At 44.2% G+C, this 17,931-nt stretch overlaps 1 protein-coding gene across 1 annotated transcript in view; it reads right to left on the bottom strand.

The window, feature by feature from the left end:
• Positions 1-17,515, bottom strand: part of gtdc1 (glycosyltransferase-like domain containing 1) — a 71,625-nt gene extending 54,110 nt beyond the window's left edge. Inside the window, exons 1-2 of the mRNA XM_018735582.2 lie at positions 17,473-17,515; positions 2,639-2,828 (exon numbers count right to left, since the gene is read on the bottom strand). Coding sequence (XP_018591098.1) covers positions 2,639-2,817 — 179 coding nt within the window. The 5' untranslated portion in view covers positions 2,818-2,828; positions 17,473-17,515. The remainder of the gene's footprint in view (positions 1-2,638; positions 2,829-17,472) is intronic.
• Between the last annotated feature and the right edge of the window lie 416 nt (positions 17,516-17,931).

Raw genomic sequence — 17,931 nt, 5'->3', positions numbered from 1 at the left:
ACCGTTACGAACCCGTGCTTCTGAATAAACCAAAGAAAAGCGTTTTGTTCAGCTATCATGCCAGCTGCATTATTTATTGATCACAGCTCCTCTCCTCATGTCAACGCAGAAAGGGAAGAGCAAACGGGGTCCTTCGCACTTTAAGGATCGGTGTGCCTCGACAGGGACGTCCTCAAAGGGCAGCGCTCATTCCGCTGCAGGCCGACAGGACGAGCGTGTCAAGTCAACAGCAGCCACGCAGTCTGAAACTGTGCGAAATGTCCGTACGGTCGGCGTTATGTCATACAATAGAGAGCAAGAGTCTCGAGTTTACAGGTGTACGCTGCTCTGCTCGCACTGTACAAAAGACAAAATGCTTGAGGGGATACCCCTCCACCGAGTGCTTGCAGATCGCACGCTCACTACAGTACAATGAAAATATAACTGAAAACTCTCAGTTTTCAGATTTCGTGCATGATATTGGGCTCCATTTTCCATTTAACACCTTGCAGGGAGGAATTAAAACGTGTAGATTTCCCCGTGTCCTAAAATTACCCGCGAACTGCGGAGGAAAAAAAAAAACACCCCGGTGAAAATATACCGTGGTGCATATCCGTGTGAAGCTCCCGAATTCGGGAGGAGAAGCGAATAGACAAAGAGTGGTGGCGACAGTCGGGATGCCAGGCTGAAGCGCGGGCTGATGAAACATGGCTGTGCCAACGCTCCTCATTGATGCCCTGATGATATACACAGGCGCTCTGTGGCTCAACGGCAAACATCCGTGGGGCAAGTGCTGTCAGATCTCATGACCTCCAGGATGGGGACAGGTAAAATAGCACAGGAATCGGCATTAACGGGCCATGTAAGAAGAGCGAATGCATCTAAAAAGAAAACACTTCTTGAGTGATCATACTGATGCCTCTACGCAATGAACCGAATCCAAACATCCTGTGATCCAGTCTGCATTTTTAGGCTACGCAAAACAAGACCTATGTGCATGTCAAGGTAACCACCGTGAATTGTACATTTATGATAAAACCGGCAGGAAAAAAGAGCCATTAGTATAATCGTTGAGGGGGGGGACCTAAATGCTGGTAAAAAGATATTTAAAATGCTCAATATGAGAAGTTTTCAAATGAAAAAAAAAAAAACTACCGAAGTTTGAGAAACGACAGTAACGCTTAACGGGTTTAAACAACAGAATGCCGTCATGAGAACAGTCTCATGTGAACATTCAGACAGGAGTTTCCGACACTAAACTTTTTTTAAAATGTTAATTCAACTCCGCATGTTAATGCGAATACACGTAACTCTGGGGACACGTAAAGCATCGTCCCAGTGGTTACTGTTTCTTTCCAGCCTTGAAAAGCGCTCAACAGCAGTGAGGGAAAGGGGCCGCTGTCTCGAAGGGTACGAGCGCAGGGTGGATCCGTGAGAATGGGAGGGGGAGGTTATCTTAATTATCATTCAGAAACGGCTCCGAGCGGCACCTGTGCATAAATCATATCATTTACGCCCACGCTGAGACGTGCATAATCCCACTTACACCGCCCTCATTACAGGGAATGGCAGTGGGTGGACAGACCTGTCCCCTGTAGGCTGACATCAGCCCTCACCTTCATGCAAAGGAAACAAAAACAACTGTTCTTACTCTTTTTTTTTTTAAAGCTTAACTGTGATCATCAGTAAGGTGACGCAACAACAATGGATTGGTCAAACCTCTATCGCAGAAATACACTGAAACCATCTATTTTCACTAAAGCAGACTGAAAAGTACCGCTACAGTACAACTGTGAAAACAGGAAAACCAAACCGCGTCAAACTCGGGGAATGAAACGCCGAATCTGGTGTTCCTAACAAAGGCCATTACTGTGCGCGTTAGCATCTGCGAGAAGTGCTTTTAAACTCTAATGTAAATGTACACTGAGACATCCACTCTTGTGGCAGCTCACAGTGTAGTAGATAGAACCGTAGCCTTTGGAGTGAAAAGTCACAGATTCGAATGTCACCTGCTGCTACAGTACCTTTGAGCAAGGTACTCACCGTAAAACTGCTCTAGTGAAAATTATCCAACTGCATAAATGGGAAATAATTCTAAGAGTCGTAGAAAAGCATGAGCAAAAGGAAAAAAAAAAAAAAAAAAAAACAGAGGTCAGTTTTCATCATAAAACTTCATGTTGTTCCTTCTCGCGCAATCGCTAGTTGTCAATGTGAAAACACTTACCATGCAAACTGCAGTGTGACAAATAATTCTGCTACACAACCAAAAGATGAGTCAGTACTTTGTACATGCATGGGTTTTTCCCCTTGTATCAGACAGTCATAAGCAAACAACTGTGTACACATGCGCGCGCACACGCGCGCACGCACACACACACACACACACACACACACACACACTTGTTTGTCACAAACTGTCAAGCATTCCCCAGACTCATTATAGCCCTATCTTGTTAGTTAGTTCCACCTATCAAAATTCTTGGTAATCGAGTAACGCCATCACTGCGGGGGCTAAAGGGATCCCGAACTGTGGGTTGGTGCCGCGAAAATGCTAAACGGTCAGAGGGCGCATGCTTGACCGCATGTTGTCCTTCTTTTTCCGAAATTGGCTGCTCACACAAAGCGCCGAAAAGCCCCCGTGGCGCTGAGGAGTACCCACCTGTACGATGGGCTCGCAGGGATGGCCTGCATGAAATGCAGCGCGGCGGTGCGGGCGCGCCAGTGCCACTTCTTGGCAGGCAGCGTGTAGGCGACGCAGTTGGGCACGTCTTCCCGGAGCAGGTCGGTGAGCTGCTTGTGGGAGCCCCCGTAGAAGGGCTCCGCCAGGATCACGCTCATCGGCAGCAGTCCTGCAGAGCAAAGTGAGGAGAGGCTCAGGCACAGGGAGCAACATGAAGGGACTCTGCTGTCAGACTCTTCAACACGACACATGCGCAAAGCGTCAGTAGCGTGTGGCTGTAGCACCAGTCAGAAGTTTGAACGCACACTTTTCTCACGATGTTCTGACATTCAATACGGTGCCTATCCATCTACTTATTCATACAAGTATTTACTCATTCCTTCCCCCCTCTCTTACATCTTTGTGCGTTTACCCTCGATGTGTAACATGCCACTGCCCTCGAAGGACACGGCTGCTGCGATGCAAAACTAATTCTCGGAGAAATCTGACAACGAAGTTCCGCCGCATCGTGTTGTAGAGCTTTTCACTTGGAGTACATTACATTTTCACGTATTCTTCAGCAGACACTCCTGAAATGCGTGTCTCTGGACTGCGGCAGGAAACCAGAGCACCCAGAGGAAACCCACTCAGGCATGGGGAGAACACGTAAACACGACATGGACTGAGTTTCTGTAAAGAAAAAAATTAAAACTGCATCTGAACGCTGGATTCCTGAGAAAAGCTACCCTTTGCCTCAATAAGAGCCACGAAGACATGCGGTTAAAAAGTTTCAGCAGGTGTGCTCTGGCTTTTCACTGGTACTGCAGACCAGCAGTAGAGAGAGAGAACTTAAGGAAACTGTGAAAGTCCCAGGGGAGGCCTGCTGTTGTACCCTGGAGGAAGGCCTTCACCCAGAATAGCACCAGTAAAATCTCCTGTCACTTTGGGTGAAACCATCTGCTGAGCAAATGAATAATAACCCATAAATGAACTATGAGTGATGAAGGAAATGGCAGCAGATGAAAGGCAGGGGACGAGCTCTGTGTTAAGGTGGGGGACTCAGGGAGAGAGAAAGCGAAGCTCATCTGGTCCCCTGCTGTCTCACAAGAGGCGCCCAGAGTGCGTTGAGCATCGCTCCTTTCGCTGTAGCATCACATCACTCGGACAAACAAGGCATTCAAATATCGTTACGTTATGCGGTGCTTGACCTTAAACGGTCAACAGCAAGGTTAAAACGGCACCGTGGAAACTGGGTGTTTCATGCTCAGGTTCTGGAAGCCTTGTAATCATGACCCGTGTCTTAATGGCTTAAAAAAATTCAGTCAACATACAGATGCATAAAACTGAAAATTCACTTTACGCCCACAGTATTTCCAGGTGTAGTTTTAATTTTGGTAATTTCTCTCGAGAAAAAAAAAGTAAGTGAAAAAGAGTAAAAACAAGAAAATTTAGGTGTGACCTTCCATAACTGAATTCTGGAAAGCAGAAAGAACCGCAAAACCAGAACTGAGGGAGGGGGGGAAAAAAAAAAAAAAAAAAAAACACACAACAAGAATTTTACTGAACAAAGTACTGTAAATTTATATTTTTTTTAACGGAATAAAACATCATGAAACAATCATCTTTTTAAAAAAATGACTTTAAAGCAGATCATATTTTCATGTGCACGAAGATCAATCATTTAACCAGAACGAAGATGACCCTGCTGAATATGCCAGCATATTCGCACACGTTTACCACATAAGAATTGTCGTAAAGCAACAGGCTGAACTGCTACTGTTCATACTCGGGCTTTATTTATTCAGTCATCAAAAATCACTAAAAAGTGGAGAAAACGTTACTTTCATGAAGTCTTAAATGCGATGGCAGGGTTGAGACAATGTGAGAAGAAGCCGGCCGCACACACAAAGCAGAAATCCAGATGCAAAAATAAGAGATACAGTGCAGACTTCTAAAAACACCCACAAACACCCCCCGTAAATATTGTTCCAGGAAAGTAAAGAACGATTCTGGTGCATGGCTCGTTCGGCTCGGCCAATCAGATCCACCGCAAAAAATATGTCAACAACCAGTTTCGTTTTTATATTTTAGGAAAAAACTGTTCTCGGGGATTCCCACCTTCCCACCAGATATTAGAAAAAGACACTTTCTATAAAAGTGGGCCTCTCCTACGGCGTTCCTTCCACCGGATAATCTGGGCCTTGATCTCTACCGTCTCAATACTGTACACGTCTGAGAGCTCAGCCCGGCAAGGGCGCAGTGTGACACCGTGCTCCTACGCATGCTGATGTATCGGGGATCCCCAAACGACCAGGTGGCTCTCTGTCACACTCACACACACACACACACGTCAACAAAGAGTCGTCACACTTGCTCCAACAGCTAATCATACCGGTACTTTCGTTCGGCCCCGATGCGCCAGTTGGTCGCCAGGTCCTATTTTAAGGTGCACAAGTACGCAAAGCACAGCGATGGGACGGGGAAAGCGTGGAGTGCCGAGCAGTGAAACAACACTTAAAAATGTCAAGAATTCACCCTCGGCGGACGCGTCCGTGTGGCCCACGAGCAGAGGCCGATCGGGAACAGCGCGGTCAGTGTGTTCGCTGTTCAAAAGTTCACGGTCATGAGAGGCGTCTTTGTGCGGGCAAAAAATAGCCCGGGCTTTCATGAGCGAAGCGCTTCTGGCAGGACGATGCCAGCGGAGATGTGTCATTTCCTTCCATACGCTTGGCGGGAATAAAGTGGAGCGCCGCTTGTTATCGGTGGTGCCGATCCCGTAAAAAGGCCTCGAAGTGTTTGCCTCTCCACCGAGCGCGTGCTCCTCGGGAACGGACATGAGATCATCGTTTGCGGAGAACCTCTAGAATCGACCAAAAATTACAGCCTTACAATTAATTCCATTTCCACTTCCACCAAGACGAGGCCTAAAATTACCTCCATTTTGTCACGATGGCAAAACATTAAATGTAGCTAGCTAGTCAAACAATAATTGTATGCATCCTTCTGCAATATATGGGTACTAAAAGCATGCTCTTCAAAATCCCACGGATTCAGCAGCACCATCTGAAATCTGGATTGGATCCAAAGAGTTAAAACTGTTTTCCACTTACTATGACAGATAAAGGAGGCATTTGACTAAAATTGGCAGAAAAGGCAGCGCACCATGTTTACAGTAGCTATCATAAGAGTGTAAAAAGAGCTATTTTAACAGTGTGGTGCTCAATTTGCTCCCTATTACTGCTCTGAATGGCAAGAATACTAGTCATTCTGCTGTGTGTAAATGTAATCAGTAATATATTCTCATCACATAAGAATATTCCTCCGGTACTGGTTTGGTAATTACAGTTCATTGACCTTAGGACGAGTGTCCCAAACCGCTTCAAGAACATTAATAATCCAGATGAAATCATTTCTTATGAATATTCCAAGGTTCTTTATAATGGATGCATATTTCAGACGAAATGTTTGAACTTTGTTTTATTTTTTCCCACTGTTTGATTTCTATAAAATATTGCATCACAATAAATAATTCATGTCAATTAGCTTTTCATCTTCTAAGACACAAACTCATGTGATCCCTTTAACAACTATTTATTTCATACTAAAACAGAAATCTCCCTGGAAGCATACCCCTATCGCCCGAGGACATATTTCTTAAATAAAAGCATCAGATCTTTGCATACCTAAAATTTGCATATTAAAGGAATGAGCAATGAGTATTAGGAGAATTAGGCATCGCAATCTAATCATTGCCTACCTCTGACTGGAATTCAAAATTCTTTTGGGTCTCCCTTTTGAGGCGAAACGCTATACAATGTTCGCAAATTAGACACATCTTTTCGAGTTCATTATTCCGAGGACTATTCAGGCGCTCCGCTCTCCTATCCCAAACGTCTTCCTCTGTGGCGTCCACCGGTTTCATTTCTGATGACTCAATCGCCTCAATTACTAGGGAGGATTTAAAAAGGATAAGGGAAGAAAAAAAAATAAAACACGGAAACCATTGCTCACCTTTGTGGGAACGCACTAAATGATTCTAGGGGCAGTTCCAGAGGCCACCGCCGCTCTGGAAAGTTGAATAAACCTAGCGAACGCTGTCCTCGAGAGGCGCTCCACTGGAGAGCAAAGGCACCGTGGACGTGATGTAAGAAACACACCTGAAGGCAGTGCACTCAAAGTCGGTTCACGAACAGGTGGGCCTTCCCTTCCATATGAAACCACTGCACACCTGTGGACTTTCTTCCTGAACCTTGGTGGGCTCGCCCGGACAAGGGTGTCCCCAGTGTCCCCAGGATCCATCACAGATGGTGCATCCAGGTGCATCTTAAGATGTAACACAAATGCCTCAAAGTGAAATGTCCCTATATGTTGAATTCTGTTTCATATTTCACATTCAGATCATTTTAGCAACCAAGTTAGGATGATGCCCCTCTATTATCAAAAATCTATTACCAAAAATGTATCTTCAAAGATTACATATTAACAGTATTCTTCATCTGTATAGTATTCATTTATACTGTCATGCACAGTCATTATCATCAAGTCATTTACAAGAATTGTGTGCTTAAAAGGGGTGCAAAGCATCAGGCAGTGGGTGGCATTGAGGTTAGAGCTGCTGCATTGAACTTCAAGGACCCAGGTTCGAATCTCACCTCCTGCTACAGCACCTGTGACCAAGGCCCTGACCCTGAACTGATGCAGTAAAAAAATTATCCAGATGTACAAATGGTAAACAGTGGAACACTCTCTGCATTGTGTTTAACTTATTGCCATTAGTTGATGTTCTTGTGGCGGATCAGGCATCAAAGAGCAGAAACAGCAACGCCTGCAAAAAGTGTCACGCAAACGCTCAGATGTCACAACGATGGCTAGACTCATCAGACCAGCTGAGCACAGCAGACGTGCTCCATCCCTACAGCCGTGCTTACACAGGCCAGGCGAGATGAGGGAACATGCAATATGTAGCCATGTGATTCAGTTGCGCCCCCCTACCACACACACAACACACTGGCTACTCACGCACATTATGCCCCATCACCTTGGCGCTGATCCGCTTTGCTCTCTCCAGCCATCCAAGAGGAGATGCCGACCTCAATTGAACGTGACGAGGCGACCGTAACACACCCTACCGAAGGGGCTAATTAATACCGCTCATTAGATCAGAGGAGATCCCGCGTAAGGGCAACGCAAGACAGAGCTCAGAAGTCGGACTGTTCGCTGAAGTGACCTTCCCAGTACTCTATGTGCCAGAAGATGCTTGCCATTCACAGACTCCCCGGTTGAAGGTCATGCAAGGTGCAAATGTTTGTGCACTTTAACTTTAAGATCATCCCCAGAGAAACCTTTACGCAGCTACTGCTGTAATATAACTCAAATGCTTATACACACACACACATTTTCAGAACCGCTTGTCCCTTACGGGGTCACGGGGAACCGGAGCCTACCCGGCAACACAGGGCGTAAGGCCGGAGGGGGAGGGGACACACCCAGGACGGGACGCCAGTCCGTCGCAAGGCACCCCAAGTGGGACTCGAACCCCAGACCCACCGGACAGCAGGACCGCGGTCCAACCCACCGCGCCACCGCACCCCCTCTCAAATGCTTATATGTATCTCAAAAAAAAAAAAAAAAAAAGATACTAAGAAGGTGATCAGGATTCGTGAATATTCTGATAAAGTTTTATGCAGCTACTTGTGAGATGTACATTGGTTCATATGGTGGAAACTAACTTAAGAATCACGCGTCTGCATCTGAGTGTCTCTTCCTGCTAATGTAATGAACACATTGTATTTTCTATGAGATGTACGTTGCTTTGGAGAAAAGTGTCTGCTAAGTGAATAAACGTAAATGAAGTGTGTCCCCTGGCTCAAGACTTCAGGTATGAGAGAACGCAGACAGGGACTTTGCCATGGAATTCAAAGTACATTTTCACTGCTGATACACATGTAGACTTGCAAATAAATGCCGACACATTTAATCAAACGCTGCACATAGGTGATGGCTTGTTCCCTGCAGTTTAAAGTTGTGTAGCTTTCCTTCACTAGAAAAACCAAACAATGATGTCAGATACAAATAGCTTTCTCTCACACCTTCAATACACAATTAACATGGAAATAAATGTAAGAACAAATCCTCTGCAAACTTTTAAGACTATATTACGTAAAATACTTTCCTTTAACCTTATCATCTGAGTGGGAGGCGCAGTGGCACAGCGAGCTTGGCCGGGTCCTGCTCTCTGGCGGGTCTGGGGTTCGAGTCCCGATTGGAGTGCCGCGTGATGGACTGGTGTCTCGTCCTGGGTGCGTCCCCTCCACCCCCAGCCTTACGCCCTGCGTTGCTGGGTTAGGCTCCGGCTCGCCGCGACTCTCGTTTAGGGAAAAAGCGGGCTTCAGCCAGTGTGTGTGTGCACGCCTTATCATCGTTGACAGACTTACTTCGATTTTGCTTTTCTATCTTCGACTCAATTTTGAAGACGACACTTTTCAAAAAAAATAACCACAAAGGCCTTGAACTAACCAAATTGCAGTAAGAACCTGGGTTTTCTGACACTAGCACCTGCTAAAAGAACAATCAGTCAAACATCCACAGGCAAAACAACACAGCGTATGGGGTCATTGTTACCTAAGAGCTCCTGCAAATACCACGTGAAGTGCCATTCACAGCACAATTACACACATTAACGAAACACTGGATAAAACTGCTTTTACCAAACAAAATGCCCTCCGAAGTCCAACCCTGACCACAGAAGAGCAGGAAAGCAGTTGCGCTAAGGATGGTCTGCAACTTGAACAGAACATGTAATCGGCAACACTGGGGAGACCATTTACAGCCTTAATAATTTCACCTCCCCCCCCCTTTAGCAAACGCTTTGCACCCATAAACACGCATGTCCGAGAACAACACAAAAAGCGTACTACACCAACAGAAGGAGAGATTTGGTTGCAGGCACTTGATTGAGGGTCAGTTTGTCTCATACTACCATATAAACCAGTACACGTTAAACGGGCAGCTGCATATAGTGTCAATATTATCACACAAGATACCACAGTACATGGTTATCAAGCACACAGGAGATCAGGGGAGCGGTGAATCCGAAAGAGATGCGGTAACACTAAAAATGCACTCAAGTACCTAAAACTATTGGCATTTCAGCAAGAAACGGGACGGCTGGTTTGCTGGTCTGAGCAATGCAACATATAAGGAGATCGGTGTTGTTTTTCCGCTATGTCAATGTGCCAATGTACAGTTGAGGCCATGTGTCAAGGATTATGACATGTTGCAGGACCAAGGGTCCCCCCCATGTATATGACCCATTCCCCCAGAATCCTGAACCCCTCACTAAGGTGGCTGACAGCTGGAGGCAGCTAAAGAAAGATGACCACTTCCCACAGCAGGGACTCCCCACTTTTTTCCCCCCAACCTTTCTCTCTTAAGATTATTAAAACATGCTGAATCAAACCTGTGATGTGAGGGCTCCTGGTTTAGCAAAGTAAAAAAACACACCCACGTATCAGTTTGATACCATTCCTGTGCAACCGTGGAGATGAGTACAAGTGAAAAAGCACGGGGGGGGGGCAAAAAAAAAAAAAAAAAAAAAAAAAAAAAAATAATTACTCCTCTGACTTTCCATTGATGGGCCGATTCTTTTTTCTTCTTTTTTGTCTGTTTTGAGTGTTAATCATGAGTCGTGTTCACAATGGCAGCACAGAAACCGAAATTCATGTGTCATTTCAGGGCAAAGTAAAGGTTATCATCCATGTCAAACAGCAAAGTATTTGTCTTCTGAAGACAAAAAGTCATTGCATCACTGCTGCATTACAATCACCATGATGTAGTCATCTGACCTAAAAAGTTGTCTTTGAGGTCTTACCAACGCAATTGATGCAGTACGAGAGACAGTGGAAAAACTAACTTTCTCCTTACAGCAACTCTGATCATTTGAATTTGGGTGATTTCTCAAAATGTGACAGGTCAACAGGAAGGGGAAACAACAGCAGGAATCCAAACCATTTCAACATTTGTAGACGTTCTGTCCACCGATGGGCAATAAAAAGCGCAGACTCAAAAGCGAAAACGCAGTATGTTCGGGGAGCAACAGCACACACTGGCCAAGCAGCAAAAACAGTATCTGTGTCTTCAATAAATGTACATGCATATTATCAGAGGATTCACGAGTCATACATAACCCCCGCGTATTGTAAATGGAAACTGACATTCAGACTGAAAACACAGACTGGAGGTGTAAATGTTTCATCAAGAACCATAGTGTGAACTTCCATATAATGCTTCCGTAATAATGAGCTCCGTGGGTGTTACCAGATGGCACATTCACTTGTCCAGCAAAAACACTGATCCTCCACTAGCCTACCGGTGGGTGTCACTTAATGCGAATGAGCATAATGGTTGAGGGTTGGGGTGAGGGTGGGTGATGCCTTCAACCCTAGCACACCATTAAATGAGTCCAGTTTCATCAGCAGCGAGCCCACAACAGGTCTCAAGTCCATCTTGTACAGGATGACTTTGACTTTAGGCGCATGGCAGAGTGACACTTGCCACCAGCCAACACTTTCAACTGTATAAACATAACAACAAGGAATGTAAATAAGAGTATATCTGATCAGCTGAATTATCAAAGTAACCCACACACACACACTGGCTGAAACCACTTGTCCCGAGCGGGGTCGCGGCGATCCGGAGCCTAACCCGACAACACAGGGTGCAAGGCTGGAGGAGGAGGCGACGCAGCCAGGACGGGATGCCGGTCCATCGCAAGGCACCCCAAGCAGGACTCGAACCCCAGACCCATCAAAGAGCAGGACCCGGCCAAGTCCACTGCGCCACCACGCCCCTGATCAAAGTAACCAACGCTAAGAAATAAAGTCTCTTAGAGTTTTTTTTTTTTTTTGTGTTCTTTTATGTTTACCCTGGTTCCTTCTAGGAGCGAAGGTAAATCTGCACAGGAAATCACAGTTGTTACACTCACACACCAACAAAGAATCAGCACTTCCAGCTGTGAAGCACTTTTTCTCCCCTATTCTGATAAATGGAGTAACGCACATACACTGCTTTTAAAGGACTGCATTCTGATAGTAGGAAGGAATAAACTCTGAACTTGTGCGAGTTTACGTGCCATGAAGCAGCGAGAATAAAGGTGCAAGGATGCGAGCTGCCCCTGGTGTTTACTGAGCATACAGTACACTCATCCTTTGTACGGAGCAGCTGGGCTCAGTGCTCCTTGTAGCCGCCCTCTCTGTGCAGTCGCTTATGTTCCTCTTCACGAAGTCTTTAACGAAGCTCAATGGAAAACAACGTTCCTCAGCTGAGCTGAAACACAGAAGGGGTAGTCGGGACCAGGCCCGAGAGCCGCTGCTCTGTAGCACGACAAAAAGCCTCATGGTTGAGATATAAGGAAACAGCTACAGGTTTGTTTTTACTAACAAAACATTCCCTTTATCTGATCATTCGCTACGGCCACAACTGAAAAAACCATTCTCTTATACTCCATGATGACAGAGGACTACATTTGTAAGATATGAAAGTTCAAACTACAATTAATTGAGACATGTTTTATGGAGTTTTGTGGAACTTGACTTTTGTTCCAACAGTTTTCTACTGTAAATGTGAAAAACAACACGTACATGATAATAAAACACAATATTGACTCTTTCACCAAAATCGCACTGAAATGTGCTTCACAATATTGTGGTATTATGACTCAAATAATGTGATATTTTAGTGAAATGAGGCCCCTGATGATGCCCACCCATAGTTCTGTCTCAGGTTTGGTCATCCACAGCAGTAGTGTAAGTCAGCAGTGCGTTATACAGTATAAACCAGACTATGCCCAGGTCAGTTCACTCCACTGGAGGAACAGCTGAAGAGCCACCCTTAAACTTCTAAAGCAGGGATGCCAAATGCTGGTGAATGAAGAGGCAGATAAATACAGATCTTACAGTAACACTTAATCATTACAGGAAAGTCATTAAGAGCTGAAGTTTTTATAAATTTAAAAAAAAAAAAAAAAAAAAAAAAAAAAAAAAAACCTACCTAGGCTCTGGCCTGTGAGCTCTATGACTACGCAAAAGACATACTTTTATTCATACAGCTTTAGGCGATTTCAGAACAAATAAATAAAAATATTTTTAAAAAAATATAAATAAATTAATTGATACATTTCGTTCACATGGCCAAAAAATGATCTCGGCAATCGACCTTAGAGGATCACTGGGAGTTCACGCTTTTAGTGCAGCTCCAGGTGCTACTTTATACAAATGAACAACCCTTTTTGTTTCTAGGGCTGGTTAAATAAATTTAAAATAAATAAATAAATAAAGTGCAAAACATTCTGGTTTTATAAATGCCACGGTGGCCGATATGTTGGCAAGTGGAATTCCTTAACATCAGTGCATGCCTTAGCGGACAAAATGAAATGCAAATCAGCGTGCACAATATTGAGCCCACCAATAAGTTGGCTAGAGCAGCCTCCAAAACCACCTTTTTGTCGGGGAATGTTAACACTTTAACAATACTGTTTTCATTGGCTTTACGTAACAGGCTAAGAGGGAATAATACTCCCCTCAAGGCCTTTGATCTCATATTAGAAAGAGGGTGGGGGGGCTCAATATTTCTAAAGATTAACGTTTCAAAGCAACAGAATGACTGAAAAGTGACTCCTTTAATTGAGCAAGTCAAGTGCCATCATACTTCACAAGTATTGGCTTTATATTAAAGCTAATCATTATTTAAGGGGGGGGGGGGGGGGGGGGGGGGGACTGAAAAGGAAATGCAGCTGTAATGTTATGCTATGAAATATGTGCTAATCTCTCCTGGCTATGCAGACTCAAGCACTAGCCACATAAATAAAACTATAGAGAAGTTTAGCAGAGCAGATACCGCTCCGGTTTGTTGAGAAGTTGTGTTGTATCAGAATGGACTAATACAATGGAGTATAGAGCTATTATATAAGGGCACAAAGCGCTGTGCAACTGCACTCATGTGGTGCCATCTCCTACAGAAAGAGACATTGCCTTTGCAGGATTCCCTCTTCATAAAGGGCCCTTTCAATCCTTCTCTGCCTGGCCCTACAGCTCTTCAATTGTTACCGTACTCACTGGTAAATATAATTCCATAATTGTGCAGTGTTACAAGCCTCTGGCTGCAACAGGCATCTCCCGACAGAACAATAAGCTCCTAAGGCTCCCTCCCTGCACCACGTTTAACCTCATTTTTACAGCAGAGCATAAAACCCTGTAATATTCATTACATTCTCGCCGGCCCTACAAAAAAAGGGGGGCGGGGGTGACGGGCACTTATGTACTAAGTGTTTAGTTAGGACTGATACCTATTTACTCCGACAACAGAAGTGAAAGGTGTGAACCACACCATTCCACATCCTGACTGAGGCCTCAATACAAGCACCAAAGTTAACAGGACACCTCCCGACCGTCACGACCTTTGTGACCTTCAAAGCATGAACTTTCTGTGCGTACATGAGACGTTTCAATAACTAATAGGAAAACACGGCCGAACTGTTTGCTTTGACCCAGATTACAGCAACGGTATTAGAGCAGCCCTGTTCTGTTTCCTTTGTCTATTGCTGCTTCGCACCCTCTGCAACCCGACGTTTTTACCCGCTCATACGGCGAAGAAGGGAACACGCTACACGGCTGAGCTCAGCTCCACACGCTGCGCTGGAACAGTTCTTCCCACTCAGTCAGTTTCACACGAGGGACAACAGAAGCACTTCACTGACAATACTTTTATTTGTTCTCCACTTTCATCTTCCATATAAAACTTGCATGGCTACCATAATTACATTTTAAATTAAAAAGGGTATCTTAAGTATAACTTGCAGATCATGAACTATTTTTTTTTTTACCCTAAATTACACTTAGTATAATTAACTTTGATCGTTAAGATTAATCCCTGTAGAATATACACATATGTGTATTGCTACAGAAAGGTTTGACAGCGCTATGGATGTAGACTTAAGAATGCAAGGTCTTAAATAGCATTAAACCATGGAGTAAAGAATAAAAATAATTGAAGTGCCTCGTATCAATGAGCTTGTTAAATGCCCAGCTTCCCCTTCAGAGATTTACAATAGTGCATGGGTTGTTACTAAACCATGACTGTGCAACCTGTAAGCTATATACAAATGTTTAACACTGACATGAAATGTATACTGTACGTGTGTAGTACACATGCATTGTTTCTATTGTTCCATCTTAGTCACCTTTCACTGTACTCTCGAGTAAATGTTTCAGTAATCTGTAAGCAGTTTTTCACTTTCCAGTCTACACAAAGCAATCACATAAATTATTAAATGATAATTATCTTGTATTTAGCTGAAACTTGACTTCCAGTGTTACACTGCCAGCTTCATAGTGATTTTCCTGTTTATACAGCAGGGTACTCTTACTGTATCCGTTCAGGGTAAGTATGACAGCTGGTGTGGAATTTAAACCAGGGAGTTTCATATTGCGAAGTAACAATCAAACCACTACAGCACCTGCTGCCCCAAGATACTTTATTCAAGTAGATTATACAATATTAAGGTAATATCAACTTTCAGGTTTTGTACTGATTTTGGCTTCAGGTCGTATTTCCAAATATATTCATAATCAACAAAGAGAGGGCAAAAAAAGAAAACAAACAACTGCTGTTACCTACATTACTGAGAAGATCGAAGTGCTTTGTTGATCGTAAAGCATTTTTGAATCATTCCATGGTAGAAATATCTTAATTCATGACCACACCTTTCCTGGCATGCTGGATCCAATCAGCAAATTAAACTGGCCCAGAAATGCATAATGAGTGATGTTCCTTCCCTCCAGCTGAGAACCTGCCGTGATGCCCATGACCCAGCATTCTAATCATGCGTCAGGCTGTGCAGCCACTGTTGGTTTGTATGAATTCTGTGTATGTGCTCTGATGTTTCAAAGATGCCCTGAAGCCAAATACAGAAAACATTTGGAGGGGGAAAAAAAAAAAACACTCAAATACTCCATGTGAACAAGAATCTTGCCATTGCTTTTTAGGAGGTAAACCTTGGAACTATTTTAAGAACGCTCATCTACTGAACATGATGTACATTTAAGCAATGGGGTCGCACACTTGACCATGGTGTACAGTTCTGGCAATACTGTGCTTTCCTTCAGGACCCTCCCCAATAAAATGTAAAAGCAACAGATTTAAAACCTTATATTGAAACAACAGTGAGGATTTTGACAGCATACATCTCCAGCTAGGCAGTAAATTGCCCTGATAAGAATTTTTTTTTCTTCACAAATAGGAAAGGGTTGAACATCCTGTAAAGTTTAAAAAAAAAAAAAAAGATTAACAGCTTCTGTTGCTAGCAGACCCTGGAGAGAGCTAACTACAGCTCTCTGTTGAACTTGCACTGAAAGCTAGCTTGATGAGAAATGCAGCAGGTTTCTTGTTTTTAGGCGCTCACTTTAGTCTGCTGACAGCATCCCTATAATAACCGCTACCAGGACCATGAGTGCAACACGGACAAGTCTTGCGTTTTTCTTACACGTTGTACAAAAGCCAGATGCCACATGGCAACGCTGCGCTATAGAGGCCCATGTCATTACCTCTGCACTCATTTCAAATGAAGAGTGGAGCACAGTACAGTAGAAGAAAGTAGAGCACAGCAGAGTACCACAGGGCACCACTTTCTGTAAAGTGACTTACAGTGTTAAGCTACTTGTAATAATTTTACCCATTTACCTTGCTAAAGGGTACTATAGCTCGAGATGAGATTGTAAACTGTGACTTGTAGGTTCGAAGCCAGGAGCTCTAACCAGCTACCCCAGCAGTGAGAGTAAAGCACAATGAAGTAAAGTAAAGTACAGTGAAGAGGAAATGAGTAGAATGGAGTGAAGTACAGTGTTAGGGACTGGGAAGAGCAGCAGAGTGAAGCAGGGGAGAGTGGCATACAGTTGATCAAGCAGTGTACAGTAAAGTGAAGCAGAGTACAGCGAAGCATAGTAGTGAAGAATAGTGCACAACACAAGACCTGTTCAGGGCTCTCATTAAAATTAAAACTCCTGCACAGGAAGGTGTACCGTCAGCTAGCGAAGCGAACGTTCGTAAGCATTTAAATATCCCGCCAGACTACTTTACACTCCAAATGCATCTCTTAATGCGGGTTTATTAAATAAAACGAGCGCAGAAAGCAGCTCGCGCTAGACAGCGATTGACTGGCACTCGTGCCACGACGCAGCCAGTGAAACGGCACGTGCAGAACACAAGGCGGGAAAAATAAAGAAAAAAAAAGCCTCGCCCCTCGTGGAACACGTGGACCGGTCAGATTTTTTAAAAACATGTAGTACCTCCCGTGTCATGCTGAACCTCTCTTTCTGACATTAGCTGTATAAAACATAAGGTTCTGTACTGATTTGGATGATGACTGGTTATATAATAATACAGGCCCAGCCAGGGTGTCTTGTTTCAGTTTTATTTTCCAAACAGAACATCATTTCGTTCGCGTAACACGTATACACATGTTTTTTAAAGCATGCTTGCACCTAAATATATTTTTTATATTTAAGTTAATTATTAATACGTTCTCATTTGCAAAAACCCGATCTCGTTTGAAGCTACATCAACAACAACCTGCTCAAGCTGCTGCTAGTAGGAAACAACTCTTTTTCTCTCATTCGGCTGCTTGCTCCTTCCGGCAAAAACATGACCGAACCGCACCGAAAAAAAAGGTAACTACACCGAAGAGAACCAGAAGCGATAGTGTCGCGCACGCTACCGCGTATACCGGCAGAAGAGAGCGCGCGTTTCCTGTAATTACACAGACGCTCCCGTCGCGGACTCACCTCGCGCCGGAGCGTGCTCGTCACCGCGGCCGACGGCCCCCTCGCGGCGCTGCGTGATGACATGAAGTTCGTGTCGCGCGCGGACGAACGAAAGGGGAGGAGTGGAGAAAAGAGGAGGGGGAGGGGTGTAGCAGAACGGGGCCCTCGGAGTGAACACAAAGGGAGCTTTAGCGCGTCTAATATACAACCCCGAAGGAACGGACGTTTAAAACAAATAAGTAAATTAAAAAAAGAAATTCAGCGGCGTATGATTCTGTTTCGTTTTAACACAACTCGTTGTTAAAGTTTAAGAAGTCAGAGAGCAGTGAAAGGAGCACAAACAGGAGGAGCCTTTTGTCGGTCCCCCTATCTGGCCTGGGCCTGCACTACATTCTAAATAAAATAATAAAATATATTTAAAAAAAAACCCATAACAAGGAGATGTAATATAAGAGGGAGCCCGAACCCCGACGGACCTGC

The sequence above is a fragment of the Scleropages formosus genome, chromosome 21, assembly GCF_900964775.1.
Source record: "Scleropages formosus chromosome 21, fSclFor1.1, whole genome shotgun sequence".
NCBI classification, from domain to species: domain Eukaryota; kingdom Metazoa; phylum Chordata; class Actinopteri; order Osteoglossiformes; family Osteoglossidae; genus Scleropages; species Scleropages formosus.
The sequence above is the reverse complement of the archived record's forward strand: the minus strand, read 5'-3'. Positions and strand labels throughout refer to the sequence as shown.